This window comes from Phodopus roborovskii, unplaced genomic scaffold (assembly GCF_943737965.1).
Source record: "Phodopus roborovskii unplaced genomic scaffold, PHOROB, whole genome shotgun sequence".
NCBI lineage: Eukaryota > Metazoa > Chordata > Mammalia > Rodentia > Cricetidae > Phodopus > Phodopus roborovskii.
The window spans coordinates 38,291,856-38,315,195 of record NW_026126511.1 but is presented as its reverse complement, the minus strand read 5'-3'; the positions used below and the strand labels follow the sequence as shown (position 1 = coordinate 38,315,195).

Genomic DNA, 23,340 nt, shown 5'->3' with positions numbered 1-23,340 from the left:
TCCAATAGATAAATGAAGACTTTGTCAAGAATTGGCAGTTATAAAGAAAACTCGGGCAAGAGATGGCTCAGTGGGTGAGGGCAATTGCCCCAAGCATGGCTATCTGAGCTTAAATCTGGGACTCACGTGGTAGAAACAGAGAACCAACTCCCACAAGCTGTCCCCTGACCTACACACACATTCCTCTTACCTATACACACACACACACACTAATACATGCATGGTTTTGCATGCTTACACACAAACACAAAAAATAAATATAATCTAAAATTTAGGGGAAAATAAACTGAACACACAAAATGAAGGGTTATAAAGGCAAAATACATGAGGCATTCCCAGAGGTAGACATAAAAGACATTAGCGATCCCCACAGAACATGAACTGGAAAATTAACCTTCTAGAAGTTCACATAGAAATGCAGACATAGAGGAGCTAACCCAAAACAAGTAGGTTACTCAACCACGAACAAATTAATTTGGCTGATAAAACATTAATGCTATGAAAACAGTTTTGATTAAGGGATGGCATTATAAAGTATACTGTTAGTCTTATTAACTCCATCTTCCACAGATATTCCAATCTGTAAAACTCAAAGATGACTCAAAGAAAGTCTCAAAAATCAACAAAATTACTTTAACAGAAGGAATAGTTATTATTATATCTAAAACTCTATACATACTGAACTTAAAAACCACGGCAATTTTCTTATAAAAGTCTACATTTTACAGATGGGTATGTTATCTAAACTAGTGTTTAAAATATTTTTTTATGTATGTGTATGTGTTTACATACATGTATGTAGATGTGTGTTTAAAGGGCAAAGGCTAACAGGTTATCTTCCTCCCTCAATTACTTTTCCAACACTTTTGGGTTTATGGTGTATGTGTATGTGGTTCCATGTGCAGGCCCACAGGCACATATGTGCATGTGTGTGGAGACTAGAGGCTAATGCTCACAGATTCAGCTAAACAGACAACAAGCTCCAAGGACCCACTGGTCTCTCCTTTCCAGTGGTGTCAAACAGTGTTCTAAACATTTGAATACATTTACAATGTAAGTGTAAATAATTACCCAGATTAAAGGACAGGAAGGTACAAAGAAAGTTAAGGGCAATGACTTGCAAAAGGAAATAACCAGGAAGGAAAAAAAAAATAGATGAAAAATCCCATCTACAAAGTAAGTTTCTGCACTACAAAAAGTTCCTCCAGTTCTGCAATGCAAGAACACACTGTCCAAACTAGTCCAAACAATCTTGTTCTATAAATTCATATCCAAATGGGAATTAAGTTCTTCTCAGGTAATGGTCTAATTTTCATTCACCACAAGAAAAACACAAGAGCAAAATAACTGCATGAAGTAAGACACACAGGCTGACACAACAGCGGGACAGTCTGCATCCTTTCCATACCCTGTGCCAAGATAAGCCTGAAAGCACACCACTGGGAGCAGGCTTGTCACCAGGAACGAGAACACAGACTGTTCACACAAAGGCTACACTGATGAACAATTCTTGAGGACAGCACATGTTAGTTTTCTAAATCACAGACAGAGCTAAAGCATTAAAGTTATGAAAAGAAAAAGAAGATAGAAACAAGATACCCCCGTCCCCCAGGCAAGTTTGAGCCTCTCCTGAGACTCTGCTTCTGCTTTGCTCAGTCACAGTAGAGGAGCCTCACAGGGTCAACAGTCCTCAGTACTATGGTTCCAAAGACTAACTGCAGATGCAGACTGCTTGTTTGTACATGCACTGCACCCTGAACAGTGGGATACATTATAAATGGCTACTGACTAGCTGAACCTTCTCCAACATAAAGGTCTATCTTCTACCTCCCTGAACACTACACAACAAAGTAATGCAGCAACAAAGTAATAAAAGGAAAATCAATCCTTTAGCTCTGGCCTCATGTCCCTAAAGTTATACTCATCATAGTTTTAGATTCCCCATCAAGGGAAAAGGAAAGACTACACAGTACTAGAAATCCAATAGATCTACTAGAAATCTAATAGATCAGGTCACACAGTTACTAAAATCCAAGTCATAACAAAAATGCTTCATGAGGCTTTTTTTTAAAGCAATAACATTCTTGGCATATGTAACATCTTGCAGTTTGCTTTAAAATGCTTGATCTTCAACAAAATTATTTTCTTTTACATAATCTAACTTTTTGAATGAGGAGAAAATTAATTCTACTGAATGGAAGGAGTGCCGCTTTAATAGCAATGTTGTAAATTCAGTGAAAAATGAAGGTAAAAAACTAATAAAAACAACGCAGCAAGTTTTCTTCCACATTTAACTCACAAACTCAACCAATTGCTCCTGGCTTACTGAACTGTTAATAAAATGTCACACTGATATCACACACAATTTCAAAACTATACTTCATTCACTCTGAAAGCTAATGCCAATGAAAGTTAATCTTTATAAAATAAAAAGGCTCCTCAAAACACAAAGCACACAAGCACAGAAATGCAAACAAACCCATTTCCTAAAGTGAGCACTGTACAAACCACAGCTTACATTTGCTCTACAGCCACTCAGCAAGGCAACTCAGGGCTGCCTTAGCTTGGCAAGACTCAGGATCACAAGAGTGGCTCAACACTACACCCTTCCATCTATTTTGTCTATAAGGTCACACCCCAATGAGTATTAAGCTCTTCTCAGGTAATGGTCAAATTTTCATTCATCACAAGAAAAGTACAAGAGCAGACAGATTGCATGACATGAGACAAACAAGTAGACAAAACAGTAGGCAATAACCACCTCAAACAGAGCAACAGGTATGTATGATAAGACAGAAAGTCTATACAACATATACTGGAATCGTAGGACATACTTTGGCCCCCCTTACCTGAAGAGCTCTCGGTAAACACTGTTAATGTCTGTCCTCCAACACTTTGCAAGACAAATGGATGCTCTCGAGGAGCGCTGACTGAAGCTGGTTTCCCACCAATATCATGAATATTTGCAAGATCCTCGTTTAAAGTAAACGATACCTAGTGGACAAATTAACCAAGCTTATTAAAATTCAAAGTATCTATACAGACAGTTTGATTACAATTTTTAAACTTTTAAAAGATGTGAGTTAAGTCTCGTAAACATTTATTTCTTAAGTGTCACCCAGAAATCCTTAATTCTTAAGCTGTAAACAGAAGATTTATCTCCATGTGTCAGAATGATGGAGCTTGTACCAGTCTTCTCTGGTCTGTGGCTGAAAAAGTCTTTCCAGAACAGGACTGATGTTACTTTTTTACTAAAACATTCCCTAAGACTTAGCACATGCTTGACACACAGAAGGAAAACATTTGTTGAAAGAATATTTTAATATTGAGAAATCAACTGTATCTGAAAAGGGTAAGGGGCAAGCTAGTTATTCTAAAAAGCTTAAATACTCTATGCACAGGATAAATTTCATTTTTTAGGTTTAACAGCTATTGTATGAATATATGATACTATTTTATTTTAAGATACTTTAAAACATTCCATTTTGAAGAATAATTCAGTCATCTGGTATAAAATGAAGGTATTCTTTTCAAATGATTTATATCATATGCCATCTCTACCTGAAAAAACAATTCATATATTAAAAATACTTATAAAATCACTGGCTTTCCACCTAGGCAGGAAGATCATGAATTACTAACTACACAGCTACTATTACAATCGGTAATTACTATTACAACCATATACACAGTACAAATTATACTCAACAGTTTAAAATCTAACATTCTTAAAATTCTACATCAAATGTCTCTGTCCCACAGAAGTAATGCTGAAGTTTTAGTTTTACTAAAGCCACATTCTGCTTCACAATGCTATGAGAGATAGGTCAAAGAAGAAAAATGCTCAGACTGAATTAAAAGGGTCCACTTATTTATCCAAGTAGCATTTATATCTTTATGTATTCCTGACTAACCAGACTTTCGAGTTTTCCAGAATGCAAACAGCTATTATTGATGATTAAATGTTCTCACTGTGGTTTGTTGTTGTTGCTGAATTTTGTAAAACAGAATCTGAGGTAGCCTAGGCCGGCCTGTAACTAGCAGAAGATGGCCTTGGACTCCTGATTCACCTTCCCCTTCCTCCCAAGTGCTAGAATTACAGGAATACTAGGCACAGTTCATAATTACCAGGCACAGTTCACAATTTCAATACAATTTTCATATAATCTCACCTCAGTCCTTCCTTGATTCCTAAAAGAGAAAAAAAAAATAAAATAAAATTACTTAGATTGCATATCACTTTCATATATAAGTAAAAAAAAAAAATCTAAAGACATACCCATTCTTACTGCAGAAAACATTAAATTTATTTCAACTAATGGTTATCTTTTGCTCCTATTTGTAATCCTGTAAGAAAAGATTGTCAAAGTAACCCCACATGTTTAGTTTATGAACTTTTATCATATAACTATAACCTCTCCTAATTAACTAATGATCTTCTAATTTGTATTATTTCTAGGAATTTTTAGCCTCTAGCAGCTCATTACTTTCTTTGTCCACCTGAAAAGATTTCATTTACCTAACCAACTCTAGTTTTTTAAAGATTGAATTTAGACAGATGGGTGTCTTGCTTACATGTAAGCATGTGCACTACATATACGCATAGTGCCAAAGAGACCAGAAGAACAAGTCAAATCCCTTGGAAACGTACTTAAACTCAACTGTGAACTACCATATGGGTTCTGGGTCAAGCACTCTAAATTCCTAGTCATCTTTCTAGCCCCTGCCTAAGAAAATCGTAAAATCATCACAAATAAACAATCAGATCTTGCTAGAAGAATAAAGCAAAGCAAGGGAAGAGTTGGGCTAGGATGTAGCTCAGTGTAAGAGCACTGGGTTCAATCCTAGGACTTTCCCCTCCAAAACAAAAAAAGGGGAGGAATGAAAAGATGGAGGGAGGGAGGGAGGAGGGAAGGAAGAAGGGGAGGAAATAAATTAAAAAGAGAGTTAAGATCAACTGTGGAGGACCTTAAATATCACAGCCCAAAGCACAGACTTTACTCTTTAGGCAATGATGATCTGCAGATACTATTTGAACAAAACGAAAGAACAAAAACAAGTTCAGATGACCCAACACACTTGACTTATACCACAAAAAATATAAATGGACTAAAGACTGGAGTGCAAAGACCAAGCAGAAACTGCTGTTTCTCCTCATCAGCTTGGTTCTAACTTGCCTTCATTAAATCCCTCATTCACTCCGCCATTACAAGTCTTCCATATCCATTAGACACTGAGAAGAAGCACAAGTCCTTGTCCTAAAAAGTCCCAGAGCAGTCTGCAACATCAACCTGCCAGAAAGATGTGCCCACTGATGTAATGGTGGCTTGTGTGTTTCAGGGAACTTGCTGGTGTTCATCTGTCTAGGCTGTTAAGTTATTTCTCCCTGAATAAACATCTAATCGGCCGATGTGATATCCTGATCTTTATTAAACTGCAATACAACTGCTCTTTGACTGGTTTTGAGGCCTGCTCCACAAGAGGGGGATTCACATTTGATACTGTAAACCTGGTCAAAAATCCATGGCTGATGAAGCTGGAGATAGCTCAAGGGTTAAGAGTACTTGTTGCTCTTACAGAGGACCCATGTGTATATCCTAGCACCCACACAGTGGCTCACAAACATCCTATCTCTAGTTCTAGGTGATCCAAAATCCTTTTCTGTTGCCTGCAGGTACATTACATGCAGGCAAAATAATCATATACATAAAATAAAAAGTAAAACTAAACCACAGCAAAGTGGTGAACATAATACTGTTATTTAGCTAAAATGTCATGGTGCTAAGCTGCCTTCTAAATATTTACATTTATACTCATAAAGCAATGCTACTACCAGCCTAATCAGAGAAGCCGCTCTTTGCAGTGAACAGTGGTGAATGCAGAGGCCATGGCTGCTCAGGGGGCTGAGAGGAGCGATGGCTGAGTGCTCATCCCTCAACAGGACCTTTCTATCACTGCCTCTGAGACTCAGGAAACAGTGGGGATGGGAAGGCAGAAAGAACTCAAAAGCCAGAAAACAGACAGAAGGACTGTGCAATGCTATTTTCTGATCATGGCACAGCCATGCAGACATGACCTCAGAGCAACAATGGCTGTCTATAACGAGCCACATAATACTTGGAGCCCTTCCCTTCCCATGACTGACGTAGTGTATTCACTGAGGAACTTTGAGGCTCCAGAAGACAGTTCCAAACCCACGGTCACACTGATGATCCTGGTTAAACTCAATGGCTCTCAAAGAACAAAACAAACAAAAACAAAAGGGTAACAGAATCACGAATGTGGGAAGGGAGAAGTATCATAGGCGGGAGATTAGAGATAAGATTCCGATAATCACAATTCATGTTATACAGGTTTGCAATTATCAAAGAAAAAACTCAGTAAAAGTTAAAACAAAACAAAAAAACACTGGCTAACGAAGAGTTAAATCTATAAAGAATTATAAACAAGTAACTGGTATCTTGTCAAATTGATCCAACAGAGGTATATACATACAGTGTAGAAGGAACAGGGGTCCTTGTACTCAGATAAGTACTAGGGAAATCAGGAATATTAAACAAGCAGTGATGTCTCTACAAAAGAAGACAGGTACAATGTTTTCTACCCAGAAGGTTGGAAATGGATTAACATCCTGGTGACCTATCTGTAGGGCTAGGCCACATCTGATTCAGTCATGCCTTCTCAGACCTCTGCCTTGAGCATTGTTTCTCACTCAATAAAACCTTATGTGGTGGTTTGCATGAGAATGGCCTGCATAGGCTCACTGATTAGAATACTTGGTCATCAAGTCACTATCTTTATGGGCGATGTCACATGTGCTTTATATATACATGGTACCCTCTGTGCTATCTGTATGACCTAGACTACACCAGATCGTTCCCTAGACTCTTAAGCTATAGAATCCATATTTATGGAAGAAACCACATGTACTTTGCAAAAGAGTTTCAATGTAGTCATGCCTAAAGTGTTATTTTTGCACACTTGATAGAGTTATCAGGAAACTTTTTTCCAAAATTGTACTGTGCTTAAAAGACGCCAAAATGAACTGCCCAGTGTCAGACTCCCTAAGTTTGAACTGACAGTGGCTATTGAGTCATGTTGAATGGATTGTCTTCCTGCTTCATGTAGGTCATTACTCTGCTGGCCATGGTGTTTACAGAGATCCATACACACCATTATAGTACAGTGTCAAGAAGTGCAGACTAAAATAAGTAAAATAAGTAAAAGACAGGGATCAATAAAATGGGAAAACCTCAGGCTAATATAGACTATCCAAGATAAGAAAGTAGTGCACCCTCTAACACAAGAAGAGCAGCCTAATTTTAAGTAGCAAAAAGGCTTTTAATCAAAGTAAGGAATCTAAGTTATTTTATGGGTATGGGTGTTTTGCCATGTATATGTAGGTGTACCACTTGTGTGCATAGCCCTTAGTCGAGAGAGGGTGTTGGATCACTTGGAACAAGAGTTACAGATAGTTGTGAATTGCCATGTGGATGCTGGGAATTGAACCTGGGTTCTACAGAAGAACAGCCAGTGCTTTTAACTGCTGAGCCATCCATCTCTCCAGTCCCTAGTAGTCTAAATTCTTAAAACATTTTATTACCAATTTCTCAGTCTTTCTTTACATATTGGGAAAATATTATGGAAAAGGGGAAAAATTTACGATTTCACATAAATAAATGAATTTCCATCTTCTTTTCCAACACTTGAAGATTTGGCAATGACAGCCTCAAATTCTACTTGACAACAACCCCACACATGAGTGTGGGTCAGGCACTGGACTGGCCATAGTGGCTTTCTGAACTTACATCTTGAGATGTATGGTGCAGCTACCTTTAAGACACAGAGATGCAGATGGGGAAGGGCAGAGATGCAGAAGACCACACTATCATGTTTACTGGATCGAATGGGGGTAACACCAAAGTCCCAGAAAGAGGGATGAAGGTTTGAACCAGGTGGTGGTAAAATGCAGGAAGAAGATCACAGTGGGTTGTTGAGCTGTCAGAGCTGACAGAAGAGGAAATGGCTGCAAGTGGGCAGCAAATGGAAAAGGATGAATTAAAGATCACATTGACATTTCCAGTCTGGATAACTAGAAAATCACCCAGATGCAATTAGGGAACACAGAGGGGAGGGGAGCTTCCTTTTTAGATAATTATAGCAGCAACTTAGCTAGAATGAGGACAGATTAATAAGCTCTGACAGGTTAACTTCATAGAAAACAAAAGAAAAACTGTAACCTTTAAAAAAAAAAAGGTGGATGCATATAGCTTACCCTTGGTGTGTGTCAGTGTATGAAGTACATTACAGTGTGTGAAGTACACAAGACTTTATTAGTACACATTAAAACTATCACATACCATTTGCCTAATGATCTGTGGCTAAAATGGCCAACACCAACTAGTTTTCTAAACAATATCTCCAAAAAGCAATGAGGTAAGTACCTGGCCCATCCTTCAGAGTTTATCAAGATGCTACTGATTTCCTCATTCACTACTCAGAACCATTTCTCAGTACCCACAGCACTTCTTCAAACTCTACTCATTTCTCTTGCTTTAAAAAACAAAAACAAAAATCATGTCTTGGTTCTTCACTTTTAAAGTATTTCATGGATCCGATATCAAAAAGTCACAAGTTCTTATTATCACTGAGACAATAAACTTCTTTCTTTTCGCAGTTATGAAAACCAACCAAATAAATATAAAATCATCAACAACATTGTAGAGTCTCTGTTGCCTGACCAAGTGAGACAGATATCTGAGGTAGGCTGGATAGTAAAGTCATGGTCCAAATGGAGTGACGATGATGTACGTAAGGTCAAATGACAATCTGGGGAAAGTTGTTAAAGCAAAGTTGGACGAAGAAGGGCTTTTCCATGAAGGAATGGCTTGGCTGGAAGTATGCGCAGAAGTAAGGGCATCTACACAGGAAGGCACCCGAAACGTACTGCTACGCTCCTACCAGTGCAAGAACACATCTCTCTGGAGGAAACTTAACAGTGAGAACACATCCCTGTCAGCAGAGCAAATGGAGCCCACCTCAGGGAATAAGCCAACACAGGGTGAGAAGGCATTCACACATCAGAATAAAGGATAGAACAGCAAATTGTGACTCAAAGAACAAACCAGAATCTGTAAGTTCATACTAAAATAAACAAATCAACTAAAATTCTGATAAAGTACAGATAATTTAAACAGTACCACCTCACAGACTATACTACAAAAAAGTAAAGGGTAACTTTAGAATCAAGAAAGTAGAAAGGAGACAACCTGTAAGCAAGTGATCAAGTTACTACCATGTGAAACAGGGCAGAATGCAAGCACGCAAATCCCTCCAGAATGTCAGAAAACACCCGGCTGTACTTTGTTATACTCTTGCCAAAGAGATATGACTCAAATCTAATCATCATGAAGAACCATCAAACTGATGCACATCCAGTAAAATTACTGCCTCGTAAATAGCAGTAACATTGAAGCTTACACATTAGAAAGGCCCAGGAGAGTTCCAGACGCTCTAGGTTGAATGAAGGAAATTTTTAAAAAACACGATGACAGAGTGCAATCTCAGACTCTAAACTGGATTACTGTGCTATAAAACAATACTGAGGTAACTGGAAAAGCTGAATGAGGTCTAAGCATAAGGGGTAACACTATTGGATGTTAACCTGCTGGTGTGGAGGTCTATGTGACTACATGGAGGACATCTTGTAGGAAACACATATTACAAGTAGTTCAGAGTGACCAGGCCTATTTCAGCACCGTAGTCTTAAATGGGTCACAGGAAAAGTACTTTTTAGAATTCTTCTAACTGTCCTTTATGTAGCTTAAGAAAAACCTGAGACAGTCTTATGCTCCAGCACATCCAGTGCTGGAGACTGAAGCAGGGATTTGTACATGCCAGACAAACATTCTACCAACTGAGCTACAGCCCTAACCTTAAGTCTGTTTTAAAATAAAGAAGTCCAGTAATTAAAAACTATGTCTAGCATATTTAAGTAATCCCTACTAAGGAATGAAAGTTATCCTTGCTTATCAATCTTTGCATCAATAACTAGGTCCGTGGGATAAATTCTTAGAAGTTGATGAACACAGCTGGGATCAAGGCAAGAGTATTTTATTATTTATCTTTCACTTTCATCATCCCAACTCTGTCTCTCTTTCTGTGTGCAACTGTGTTTGTGTCTGTGACAGCAGTAACAAGAACTGTTAACAATGCCCAAGCTGTAAAGTATCTACCAGGGAGTAGTGGTTTCCAACTCTATTTTGTTGTGAGCAGCAATAATGTATAATGTGTGTACTGCATATATTGACATAGATAGATAAATAGACAGATAGAGATACACATACACATGGTCTTTCAAACAGTTTGTGCTAATATAAATGCTTATTAGCAGTATGAATGTTATGAATTCATTTGGTCTTATCTCACGGATGTCTTATTTTGCACATTTTTAGTATTGATGGGCTCCAAATGACCTAGGATGTTAAATTTATTGAGCAATAAAGCTATAAATCAAGTGTCTTTGAAAAAGACATATAAGTATAGTACTCAAGATTGTAGGTATAATGCAACATAAACCAAACACAGAAACCTGAAGTACTCTGAGGCAGGATGGTAATGTAAAATTAAAGAAGCTAAAGCAGTATAAACTCAGGTGGGATACATGTTGGATGCCCAAAAGCACTAAATAATCGAAAGTACAGAGGATCAGGGCATCTCATAAACTGATTCATATAAATGGCCAAATTTCCAACTGTCTAAATAGGGTGTCACTCTCCACATACTCACAGCCAGACTCTCCACCTCTCAGGCATTAAATGGGAACCAAATTTGAGGAGAGCTACTTCCCCAGGTGCATGTTTCCTTCCTCCCCTCTGCCTGCCTGTCTCTGCACCCACAGCCCTGCCTGTGCAGAGATGACCAACAGCACAGTGTGCATTGCAGATTTGCAGATCTTCCTAGCTTCTGGCCTATGCGGCACAGCACACTCTCCGTGACCTCGGGAGATCTGGCATAGGGAGGGAAGTCCCCCTACATCTCATGGTGCCTACTGTATATGATGTGCGTATGTGGTATGTGCTATGATTTACCAACTAAACACTTCACACATGCACAGTGAACATGAGGTATTAATAATTGCCCTTGTAACAATGAGAAAACAGAGAGTAAATAACTTACCCCCAAATACACAGCTAGTTGGTAACATGGTCAGGATTGAACCTCCAACCTGACTTACAGGTCCATGCACCTAATTATTGTACCACACTACCTTTCTAAACCCTTTATTCTTTTTATAAAGTCAACACTGCAGCCCTCCCACAACATATACATATAGACAACTATAAACTGCCTACTTTTCCTCCTAAGAATCAGTAACTGATCATATATTTACTAGTCACAAAAATATTTGAAGAGTAGTTTACCTATAGTGCCCTAATTCTCTCAATAGTTCTAAATCCTTCAAACGTTCCATGCTCTTCATAAGGCATCGACTGAAATACTCTCCTCCCCACTCCCTGAGCCCATCCACCTCTCTCTAAGAGCAGCATAAGAATGGAGCATATGCCTGCACTGTGTGCTAACTAGCAAAAAGAAGAGTGAAACCATCACTGCACTTCATTCTAAACAAGCATCTATTAATAGAGACCAGTTTACAGCCATAAAAATCTGATGACTCAGATTCTGCAAGATATCAACCCAAATCCTGACAACTAAGTCACGGCACTGCTAAGCCATCCTACATTTACCAATAGTAAACTTAGTACTTCAACAACTGCAGTGAAAACTCAGTCACCTAAGAGTGTGAAGAAGACACACAGAAGATGCAACTGCAGATACTAGGGACAAGCTGTTTTCCAGCATCTCTCCACTGGAATCTCAGGGAACTAGCTACTATAGGTGTGCTATTATTAAAAGAGGTCAGCTTTTCTGTAAGGCAAGACCGTGTCACTTTGTGTAAATAGCGCTCTCTCTCTCTCTCTCTCTCTCTCTCTCTCTCACACACACACACACACACACACACACACACACACACACACACACACACACAGGCCACAATATCTGCTCTTTCTATTGTATATTGGCATAGAAACTAATCCTTAATGAGCAGTGGTAGCATACACCAGCACTTGGGAGGCAGAGGCAGGCAGAACTCAGTTAGTTCAAGGTCTACAAAGTGAGTTCCAGGACAGCCAGGACTGTTACACAAAGAAATCCTGTCTTGAAAAACTATTAAAACAACAACAACAACAACAACAACCAAACAAACTACTTTCCATCAACCACAAGATCACAATTTTTAAAGAGGAAATTCTGGCATGTTTACTTTTTCTTCACTGTAAAAGATTAAAGTAATTTCAAGTCACTTTTAAGAATTTTCTTTCTAAAAAAATCCAAAGAATGGGGGGACCAGCCATGCACCCCCAGAGGAGATAAAGGAAAACAGACCAATATATAAACCAAAGCCTGAAGGCCCCATACAACAGTGAATGACAATGAGAATACAACCAGAGCTCTGTGCTATGTTCTGAAATTAGCAATACTGAGCCTAAGAAGTCTGAGAATTCAGTGGAATAAACAAAGATGCTTTAAAAACTGCACCATATGTTACACATCCAAAATAATCAGGATGCAATCTAGAGGCTTACACACCAAACTGTCACCACCTTCAAGGGGTGAATGGGAAATACAGATGACTTTTTAGTTTGTATAGAGGTGATTAAAAAAAAAATTAAAGGGAATGTATTCCTTACACAAGAAAACACATATACACAGTATTTCTAAGGGGCTTTGGGTGGTCAAGAGTAAGCAATACCATTTTATATATAAAAACTAGGCCTGGTAATACACAACACACACACAAACACACACGCACACAGTAACATTTAGGTAACCACAGTTTATTATTAAAAATAGGATACTCAGTGGAATGAAACCAGACACGTCAATAACCACCCCAGGAAAGCTATCAACTAGGACTGATGCAAGCAAACCTGTAGGTTCGGCCACCTATGAAGACTGGATGCAACTAGTAAGACATCTGCTTTAAAGTAAGGGGGAAAGGGAGCTTGAAATTTGCTACTAATGTGCAGGGAGTCACAAAGCTGGCCTGGTTTAGCTGCTTTGAGAGGCATGTGTCATAGGTTTTTCAGGTTAAGAGTCCATGGCTCCTGGGGCACTGTGTGCCTTTCAGTTCCTGAGAAACTGAGGCACTCCCTCAGGCAGTGAAGGATTCAGGCCATCTGTGTGCTCCTGCATTCCCTAGAAGCCAGTGAAGCATACAGAACAGTGGTTCCCAACCTTCCTAATTATGAACTGTAATATAATATCTGTTGGTCTCAGGTGGACCACTGTGAAAGGATAGCTCATCTCCCAAAGGGTGGGACCCATGAGATAGAAGCTTGGCTGAACAGTTTGTCTTGGACATACATCTTATGTACCACATCTAGCTTGCAACCATCATTGTACCCTGGCACCTACCATTATATTTTGTTTTAGGAATTGTGTAAAAAATCTGATTGCTTGAAATAAATCTGTCTCAGCTTCAGTCTTGCTGAGAACTCTCTGCTGAGAACTTGCTGACTGACATTCCCTTCAACCCTGGCTCAGTAAGTATGCCCTGGTCTTCCACCAGAGAAAATGGAAGCACAGCCACCACTGCTCATTTGAAGGAACAACACCTGTAACATCTTACTTCAGTGATCAATGCAGTAGGTGTCAGGGCTTCCATGACTTCCCTGAAACCTGTTCCTCAAAGTCTCAGTCTCTCACACCAACAGAGATCTGATATTCCTCCATTAGGCATGGTCTTTGTACAGGTTTACAGAAATGCAATGTTCATGGTAAGGACACATCAGAGTTTACAAAGCCATTTAACAAACCCGAAGCATCTACTGTCTTATAAGCACTATTCTGTGGGTTGGGAGGCATTAATATTAATATTCACACTTCACAAATAAGGACGCTAATACTTAAAAGAGTAATTCCCAGAGCCAACTGTTGTCTGAATTGTTTTTTACTCTTTTGGCTCTTTGGGGGGCCCACCACCCAGAACCCAAATGAATCGCACACAGTGTCTTATTAGTTATGACTGCCTGGCTTGGCTTGTTTCTAGCCCTTCCACCTTTTCCCTCTATGCTTTTATCTTTCTTACTTCTGTATATCTTACTTTTCGTCTTACCCTGTGCCTGGCCGAGTAGCTGGACCCTCATGTGCTCCTCCTTTTCCTTGGTTCTTCTATTTATCCTCTCTGCCTGCCAGCCCCGCCTATCCTTGCTCCTTCCTCGCTATTGGCCCTTCAGCTCTTTATTAGACCATCAAGTGTTTTAGACAGAAAATCACAGCTTCACAGAGTTAAACAAATGGAGCATAAACAAAAGGCACACACTTTACAATAACATTCCCTAACAGCCAACAGCTATGTACAATATTCAGGAGGAGAAGCCAGGTCCTGAGTCGAGTGAAGTCATACACACCACATGACAAGGGGTTCAGTGTATAAATGACGCCTTTTGCCTTTGCCTTGACTTTCTTCAATGACACACATCTCAGCTTTCATCTTGGTATGGGCTCCCATTTCAGTAAAACAACATAAAAATTATTAAGTCCTTCTGGCATTTCTAGGAGATACAATAGCAAACTCCCTGTCCCTCTGCTCCTTACACTCTTCCCACCCCCTCTTGCACAATGAAGGACAACACCAAGAAACATGCTAACACAGACAAAAGAACTCGCATAGAGCCTCAACCCTAAAAAAGAACTAAGGCAAAGAAGGAATGCTGAGGTGAGGAGAAATAGCCTTCCCCAGGGAAGAGCACACCAACTGATTATCTAATACCAAATCCTCAGCCCTGAAAACAGAGAAGTATGGACTAAACAAGTTGTATTTACATATTGAGGAATTTTTACACACACACACACACACACACACACACAAACACACACACACACACACAGTCTCACAATTAAAGAAAAAGAGGTGATAACTAAAGAGTGGGGTACATGGAGGGGTTAGAGGGGATAATGATATAATTACATTTAATATGAAAATGTTTAAGTGGGTCCTTTAAAGAAAGTAGGCAACTGTCTGCTGCATTTCTAAGGGTCCTACTTGAGCAGGAAACATTGAGTTTAACTGAAGGTGTGCATTCTTTGCTTCTGTCAGCAAGTGATGTACTGCAGCATTTCAGTGGGGGAGTACTTTCCTACCATCTGTGAGCCCCACCCTCAGCATCCCAAAACAATCATGTATGATGACTCAGGAAAATATTTACAACTGTCCAGGAATAGGCTCATGCTATTTTTTTTTTTTTTTTTTTTTCCTTTTTTGTATCTTGAGACAGGGTCTCTCTGTATAACCTTCATGATTGTCCTGGAACTCATTTCATAGACCAGGCTGGCCTCAAACTATCAGAGATCCGCCTGCCTCTTCCTCCCAAGTGCTGGGATTGAAGGTGTGTGCCGCCACTGCCACCACCACCTCATGTTATGCTTATCTACATAAGCAACTATTTCCACATTATCTCACTTGATTCCTATGAAAGCACCATAAAACGGGCAATTTAACTTTTTAAATTAATGTATTTGTAGTTTATGGGGGTGGAGTGAGAGCCTATAAAGCTTGGAAGACAACCTGTAGGGGTTGACTAGTGACATGTCTTCCATCATGTATGTCCCAGGGACTGAGTTCAAGCTATCAGAGTTGACAATGAGACCTTTCCTCAGCTCCCACACCAGCCCTGAACAGACGAGTTCAAGAGATCTAACCTCAGATTCAGCAACCTGTACATAGTCTAGAAATCCAAATGGAACTGATTCCTGTTGGAGTTTCTTACAACTCAACAGCTTGAATTCAAACCTGGTTCATTAATTAAACATCTGGAGTAAGGGCAAGGGAGTTGGTGGTAAAGCATGTCAGCATATGTAACATATGTAAAAATGTATCAAGACATGATCATTTCCCTGAGAAAAAGAGGTGCTGTTTGTTACTACCTAGCTTTACAACTCTGACCTGCTTTCAATCAATACGTTATTTTATAATAGGAGGAACCTGGAACTGGGTGATAGCCTGGTCAGTGAAGAGCCTACCACCAAAGCATGAGAACCTAACCCCAGCAACTAGGTAAAAAGCCAGGCATGGAGGCTTGTTGGGGAGTCACAGGTGGACAGACGCCTTGGTGAACCCCCAGCCTCAGTAACAGACCCTGTCTCAAAACAAAACAGCAGACAGCAGACAGCAGACAGCTCCTGGGAAACACCTGAGAGTGACCTTTGGCTCTGGCCACACACTGGCGCGCATGCGCGCTCTCTCTCTCACCCAAACATACTTAAACATGCATATACACATGTGTACAAACACATACACATAATAAACAAAGAACTAAGAGACAAAACAAGACAAAGAAGTATCGTTTCTTAAAGACAATTCATGACAAAGAGCAAAACCCAGAAGAAAGCTAATAAACCTAACCCCAGAGTGATGTGTTTTTCTTGAAGAAACTTTAAAACGACCCCTGAGAAGTAATTTTCACAGATACTGGGCATCTGGGGGATAGAGGACATCAACTCCATACTTTAGGAGAACAAGCAGGAAAAAATTAAGCCCTAAAATGTTCACTCTTGTTTACTAGCTGTTAATTTTAAAACAACTGTATAAAGAAATAGAGTAAAATAGCTAGTTTTACTAAACTTGTTTTAGAAGTTTTCACTGACTGATTTAACAAAACTATGTTCAGTGTGTCTCATGCCATCCACTGTTCTAAACACCAGAAGTATGGTTATTACCAAGACAAAAAAGAAGTTCTGACCTTGTAGCACTCATAATACACCAGGAAAGATAAATAATACGCAAATACATAGTAGGTAAGATGAGAAGAGCAGGTAAGTTAAAAAAAAAAAAAAAAAAAGTCATGAAAGGAAGGAAGGACACAAGAAAAAATGAGGGAGGAAGTAGAAAGTACAGTGTGCTGTTTTCCATGGCTGGTCAGGAAGCCCTCGGGAAGCTGCTATGGGGCAGTGCTATGTCAACAGGGACCTAAAAGGGTGTGGGAGCAAGCCATGGGGCTACTAGAAGAAGCTGCTTCTGACAGAAGCAGGTAGTAATTACTAAGCCTCAGCTGCACTTGAGACATCCACGTGGGAATATGGAAGAGATGGCCAGTCACCAGCCTAGAGTTTGGGGAGGACTAGACCTGAGCTAGACATTTAAACATCAATTGTATTTAAAGCTAGCAGAAGAAACAGAGACCACTTAGAAGAAAATGAAGAGAAGAAAAGTACTGATGATTGAGAGGAGGGGGTCATATAAACTAAGGAGCTGAGATGGGGTAGGGAGCCTATCAGCACCCAGAGGAGGAGGAGACAATGAAGGAAGGGGCGACAGAGGGCTGTCCTCATGTGATGGACAACAGTTTTAAGGAAAGAAGCGATCAACCATGTCAAATTCTGATGAGGGCCAATCAAGATGGCTGCCACTTGATTCTGAAGAGTTGGGGATGTGGATAAGTTTTTACAGCAATAAACTCTATGGTGTCAGAATCTGTTGCAGACCCTTGAATTTGGTTTTGGCTAACTGGACTTTAGGAAACGGACATAGCTCAGGCTTGCAAACTGCTTGAACTATAGGCCCTCTTTTCTTTTGGTACTGGAAACTCTTACCACCACGTGAAACAGGCTGGAGGCAAAACAGATGGCCACCGCCCACCTGATAGGAAACCAGGTTAGCCCCAACCAGAACAAATCCAGAATTGTGAGCAAATAAAAAGTTTTTTAAAGTTCTGTTATGAAACAAAAGCTAACTGATAAAGACAGCGACACTGGTAACAGATGGGAGCTGTTTCAATGAAGTAGGCTTGGGAATCTCACTGGGGCTGTATTAAAAGTGAATGGATGAGTCGCTGGAGAGATGGTGTAGCAGTTAAAAGCACAGGCTATTCTGCCAGAGGAAGGGGACTGAAACTCCAGCCCTCTCGGTGGCTTACAACTGACTCCAACCCCAGTTCCAAGGGAACAGATGCCCTCTTCTGGCCCTTTCAGGCATGAGGCAAGAATGTAGTACACAGACACACATACAGACAAAAACCACATATAACTTAGGGCTGGAGAGATGGCAGAGGTTTAAGGACACTGACTGCTCTTCCAGAAGACCTGGGTTCAAATGCTAGCACCCACATAGCAGCTCATAACTGCCTATAACTCCAAGAGCTGACACTTTCACAGTCAGACATGTTTGAAAAACACCAACGCACATAAAATAAATTATTTTTTAAAAAAATAAAAAAAAAACTGGGGAAAAATAAAATAACATTTATTTAATGAATGGGTAAAGTCAGGCATGGTAACGTACACCTTTAATTCCAAACTCAGGAAGCAGAGACAGGTGGATCTCTGAGTTCAGGGCCAACCTCATCTACAGAGTGAGTTCCAGGACAACCTGGGCTACACAGAGAAACCCTGTGTTTAAAAACAAACAAACAAAAAACAAAAAACACCAAGATAGATAAGATAGACAAAGTGGAGGGTTGGGGCTGGCAATGAAACTCACTGATAAAATGTTTTCAAAAATGGAAGACCTGGATTCAAACACCTTATAGAAGAGGGGCAACAAATGTGGATGGATGGATGGATGGATGGATGGATGGATGGATGGATGGATGGATGGAAAAAAGGAAACTCAAGCTTCTGAGGCTGTACCTCCTTCCAGAGCCCTACAGCCAGGCACAATGTCATTAAGTCCTTCCATCAAAGTACTTTCTAGGTATGCCTAATGCAAGCATACCTTTGCACACCATGAACAGATGGAGAGCTGGGGAAATCCTGTCATCTGCTCCTTCACTGCCAGCAAGTGTGGCCAATAAATTTAACTTCATATTCACATTACCTACCACACATGCACAAACCTATCTCATCACAGACTATATAACTATCCCATGACCTGCTTTAACATGTCCAGTAACTCTCACCCTCTAAATATATTCTCTAAGACTATGATCACATTCAAAAGCAATTATAAACATTTTCAAAAACAACATCTTTTAATTTTTTATAGTTTATGCCCTATATATATTTATAAATAACTTACTTGGCAATCCTCAGTTTCCCAACTTCACCTCTTCCAGGGGCTTTAGCCCATTGCTGGGACAAATATTTAGGAACCTAAAATGAAACAAAACATTTCAAGATAATCATGAGTACCTAGAGCTCATATACCTTCCCTGAGATTATATAATTAGCAATGACAGAGCTAGGTCAAGGCCAAGCCGTCTCCAGAGTCTATGCACCAGGGACTACGCTCTCGACCATGCAAATATCATGTCTAAAACCAGATACAGAAGTCACCAGGCATTAAATTCCAAGAAGGAAAAATGGAATATATTAATTCCCTAGTATACAATTTTGTCTCTTTCTTCAAAGTAGTTTAGACCCTGAAATCAGTACATACCGTTAAGGTTATCCTGTTATGAGAAGCAAAGGAAAAACTATATAGAATAAAGCATAATGTGCTGTGTGGAGTAAGTACTCAATGAGTACCATCTGTCATCAGCATTTCTCACAATAAACTTGGAATAGTACCACGAACACTAATGCACAACTAAGATATGGGTGTCAGGGCCAGAAAGTGGGGGGAAAGTCTAGCAAGATTTCATTATTGGGTACAATAGCTTGATCCATTAAGGTTAAAAAACAAAGGGGTAAAAAAAAGACCACGTTTAGTCAATTCTGTGTATGTTTGTCATACTAACTTACTGAACTACAAATATGTGCCAGATAATATGCCCACGGCTGGAAAAGAGGAAGATGAGAAAACAACTCTGTGAGACTCCATGCTAGAAATTCTACATCCATTATCCACCTGTTCTCTTGGTCACACTGCACACTCACATGCCCTCTCTTTCTACAGATGTGAAAACTCACCAGTGACTCACTAGGGCTAGTGATACAAGACTGGGTACAGTGGATTTCAACAACCATATGAAGTTTTGATGTTTTTGCTACTGAAGTTAGTTTCATAGGGGCTGGAGAGATAGCTCAGCATCAAAGGCACTGGTTGCTTTTCCAGAGGACCTCAGCTCAATTCCCAGCACCTACATGGCAACTCACAACCATCCATAACTGTGGTACCAGGGAATCCAATGCCCTGGTCCAGCCTCTGGGTCTTACTATGTTCCTGGCTGGCCTGGAACTTAGGTTGACCTCTCAAGGTCTCGGGTTAAAAGTATGCACCACCACAGCAATATCTATTTGGTAGCTTTACTTTATAACATAAATATACAAGAAGCACATGTACTCTAGCTCACACTGAAGAGGACTATCATGTGTTTAAGGCCAGCTTGGACTACAGAGTGAGTTCTATGCCAGCTTGGACTATAGGGAGGGAGGGGAGGGAGGGGAGGGAGGGAGGGAGGGAGGGAGGGAAGAGGTTCTCTTTTTTCCTCTTACAAGCCTTTGCTGTGTTATCTGCATTAATCAGACTTTTGGTTACTGTGACCAAATACAGATACAATGTAAGAGTTACTTTTGCACTGCCTATTATGGTGGGGAAAAGCAAGGAAGAGCACTGCTACTCACACCACAATGGGCAAGATAAAGAGGATACAGAAAGGGCCAGGGCAAGACACAGCCCCTAAGAACACATCGCTAGGACCTACTTCTTCCAACTACTTCCCCACCTCACTACACTTCACCACCTCCCAGAGAAGCCATTGTAAGAATCCACCAAAGGAGTAATTAATTAATCCATTAATTAGAGCGCAGCCTCATGAACTGCTTGTCTCCAGACACAGCACCACAAACACACCCAGCGCCTCATCTCTTAGGCTCTTAATGCAATGAAACTGACAAGACTCGTGCCCACCCATCTTAGTTTGTGTCTCTCTGACATATGGCCTTTTTGATTTTTGGACATCAGTGCCCCTGTCCTTATTCATCTGTGAAAAGGTAAAGGCTGAGCTTGGAGGAAGGTGATGAGGATAGGTATCTGCCACATAGGAAACTGTTGGTCTGACTTGACTCAGCTCAGTACACCAACTCTCCTCTCTTTCTATAGAACAGAAAACAGGCACAAAACACTGGCTTGAGCTGAGCTCCTTTCAGGAAAAGCTGTCACCAAAATTCTGGCAGCTTGTACAGAACAAGTTTCCCTAATTCATCAGCACATACCTATGATCCTGCAAGAACGCCCAGTTTCTGATGACAGTTACCATTTCCTCTAGTTGCACTGCAGGAGGCCAAACTTACTATTTTTCTGATATAATGTCTTGCAACCCTACCTAAAACTAAAACCAAGACATTTTCATTTCATGAAATGACAATCCCAAACTCTGACTTCAACCTTTTCTTATACCACCCCTCTGCTCTAGGGTCTCCTGTTCCATTTCCAGGACTCACAGTGTGGCATGCATTTTCAAACTGGCATTTCTGTTCCCGCTGTCATACTATATCCAAACCATGTAAGGCAAACACTGAGTATTTGCCATACTCCAAATACAAAGAAATCAGCTCAAGTCCCAACATTTTTGCAAGCTCTTCCCTTCTGTGTACCAGGGAGATCTCCATGAGACTCTTGTTTTAACAAACAGCTGGAAACAGAAAAGTTCATTTGCTCCCAGTTTTTAAGTCAGGCCTACACAGCTGTAAACAAATGAGAGCTGACATGAAGGCTGAGGAGTGAGACATCTTACACTCATTATGACTTATTGGAAAAGCCAAACACTAACTGGAGTGCAAAGAAAGTAAGTGACTTTCCGGAGGGAGGGGTGGCAGTCATCATCGGATACAGGTACTCAGAGTCACTGGAAACTGTTAAGTGCTTTGAGGAGTTTAACACAGTCCGATGTGCCGGCAATTGATGAGTTGTTTCAGAGAAGTGGACAGAAACTTCTTGACTTAACGAGCACTCAGCCATGTAATTAAAACATTGACATTCATTATAAAGATAAAACACTCATAAAACAAAAGATCCTGTGAATTGGGAAAACTTCCATGACTCCATCCCCCCTCCCCATGTGCAAAAGTAAGTCAAATAAGGGCCAACAACACCTGCCATGACCATAAAAAATATTTACTGATGTTTAGTTTCATGAGATCTAAACTTGCTCTTTAAAAACACTAAGTCCACGACACTGGCTGCAAGGCGCCCCGCGTCCCGAAAGTAACTTCTCCCGCCTGGAAACGGTCCCCACAGCGACCGGCTCGTCTCCTCAGGGCAGGGTGGCTCGGGGCGGGGGACCAGAACTTTCGCAGACACGCGGCGGCCGGGAGCGCCCCGGGGCTCGCTCGCGTCTCACCTTGACCAGCCACACGCCGGTGTTCTGTTTGGCGCCGGTCAGATCGAGTTCCCCGCGCTCCGCCATGAGTCTGTCGCGTGCGGCGGCGTGCGCGCACCGGCAGTGGCCCCGAGCTGAAGGACGCAGAGCGGCAGAGCAGAGCCAGCCGCCGGAGCGCCGAGACCGCGAAAAGCCGGCGTCGCTCACCGGCCGGGAAACCAGGAACTTGGGGGGTGGAGTGGGGGAAGAGAACACGCCGCCGAGCCAGGAACTGCGCCTGCGCACGGCAACGTGAGGACGGCGCGCCGCGAGGGACAGACTTCCGGCTCCGGCAACTTCTTATGTGGGCGTGACTTCTGGCGGAGTGTATCTCGCTGGTGGAAGTGCGCGAAAGAGCCAGTTCACAAGAGGAGCATCATAAGACAAGCCCTGGATAACAGAAAAATAAATAAATAGTATATATATATATATATATGTATAATATTTATTATATATATATGTATGTATATGTATAAATGGAACACATATATGTATAAATGGAAAAAAATCTATGGTTTAGACAGACAAAAGCTGTGTGTATTTACCCAACCCTAGCTGAAGAGGCGAGGCACAAAATCACATTCTTGGCCCAACATCATTGGCACAAGTGGGCACTAGGGTAGAAATGAGTATACTGGACACTTGCCGTGTCGAGACTTGAAAAATCAAGATCTTCTGCTTGCACAAGCAGAATACACTCTTTCAGAAGCCAAAACCAGAATGCCATCTAATTGGATCAGTAAGACCCAACATGTAAGAAACAAATCGGATTATTTAACTGCCCTGCTTAAACAGTTTCCTCTCCTGCTTGCCTTCAGAATGAAATTCTACTCTCTGCTTCAGCTGGGTTCTCTCGGTTTGATCCTTCCATACGCAGTATTCCATAAACCCTTCACACCAATCCCATCTACCTGTCTGAAGGCTCCAGGCCCTTCCCAGTCCCATTTCAGAGCCTATTTGAAACCAACCCCCCCCAACCCATCCCCCCCACCCGCCTTGGATACTTTATTTTCCCTTTACTTTACTCTGGCGCTGTCCT

The 23,340-nt window shown here is 40.8% G+C and overlaps 1 protein-coding gene across 1 annotated transcript in view; it reads right to left on the bottom strand.

Annotated features, from left to right (window-relative positions):
- Gtf2f2 (general transcription factor IIF subunit 2) overlaps positions 1-22,403 on the bottom strand; it is a 116,153-nt gene extending 93,750 nt beyond the window's left edge. The window contains exons 1-4 of the mRNA XM_051195359.1: positions 22,284-22,403; positions 19,079-19,152; positions 4,173-4,191; positions 2,850-2,994 (exon numbers count right to left, since the gene is read on the bottom strand). Of these exons, the coding sequence (XP_051051316.1) occupies positions 2,850-2,994; positions 4,173-4,191; positions 19,079-19,152; positions 22,284-22,349 (304 nt within the window). The 5' untranslated portion in view covers positions 22,350-22,403. The remainder of the gene's footprint in view (positions 1-2,849; positions 2,995-4,172; positions 4,192-19,078; positions 19,153-22,283) is intronic.
- Between the last annotated feature and the right edge of the window lie 937 nt (positions 22,404-23,340).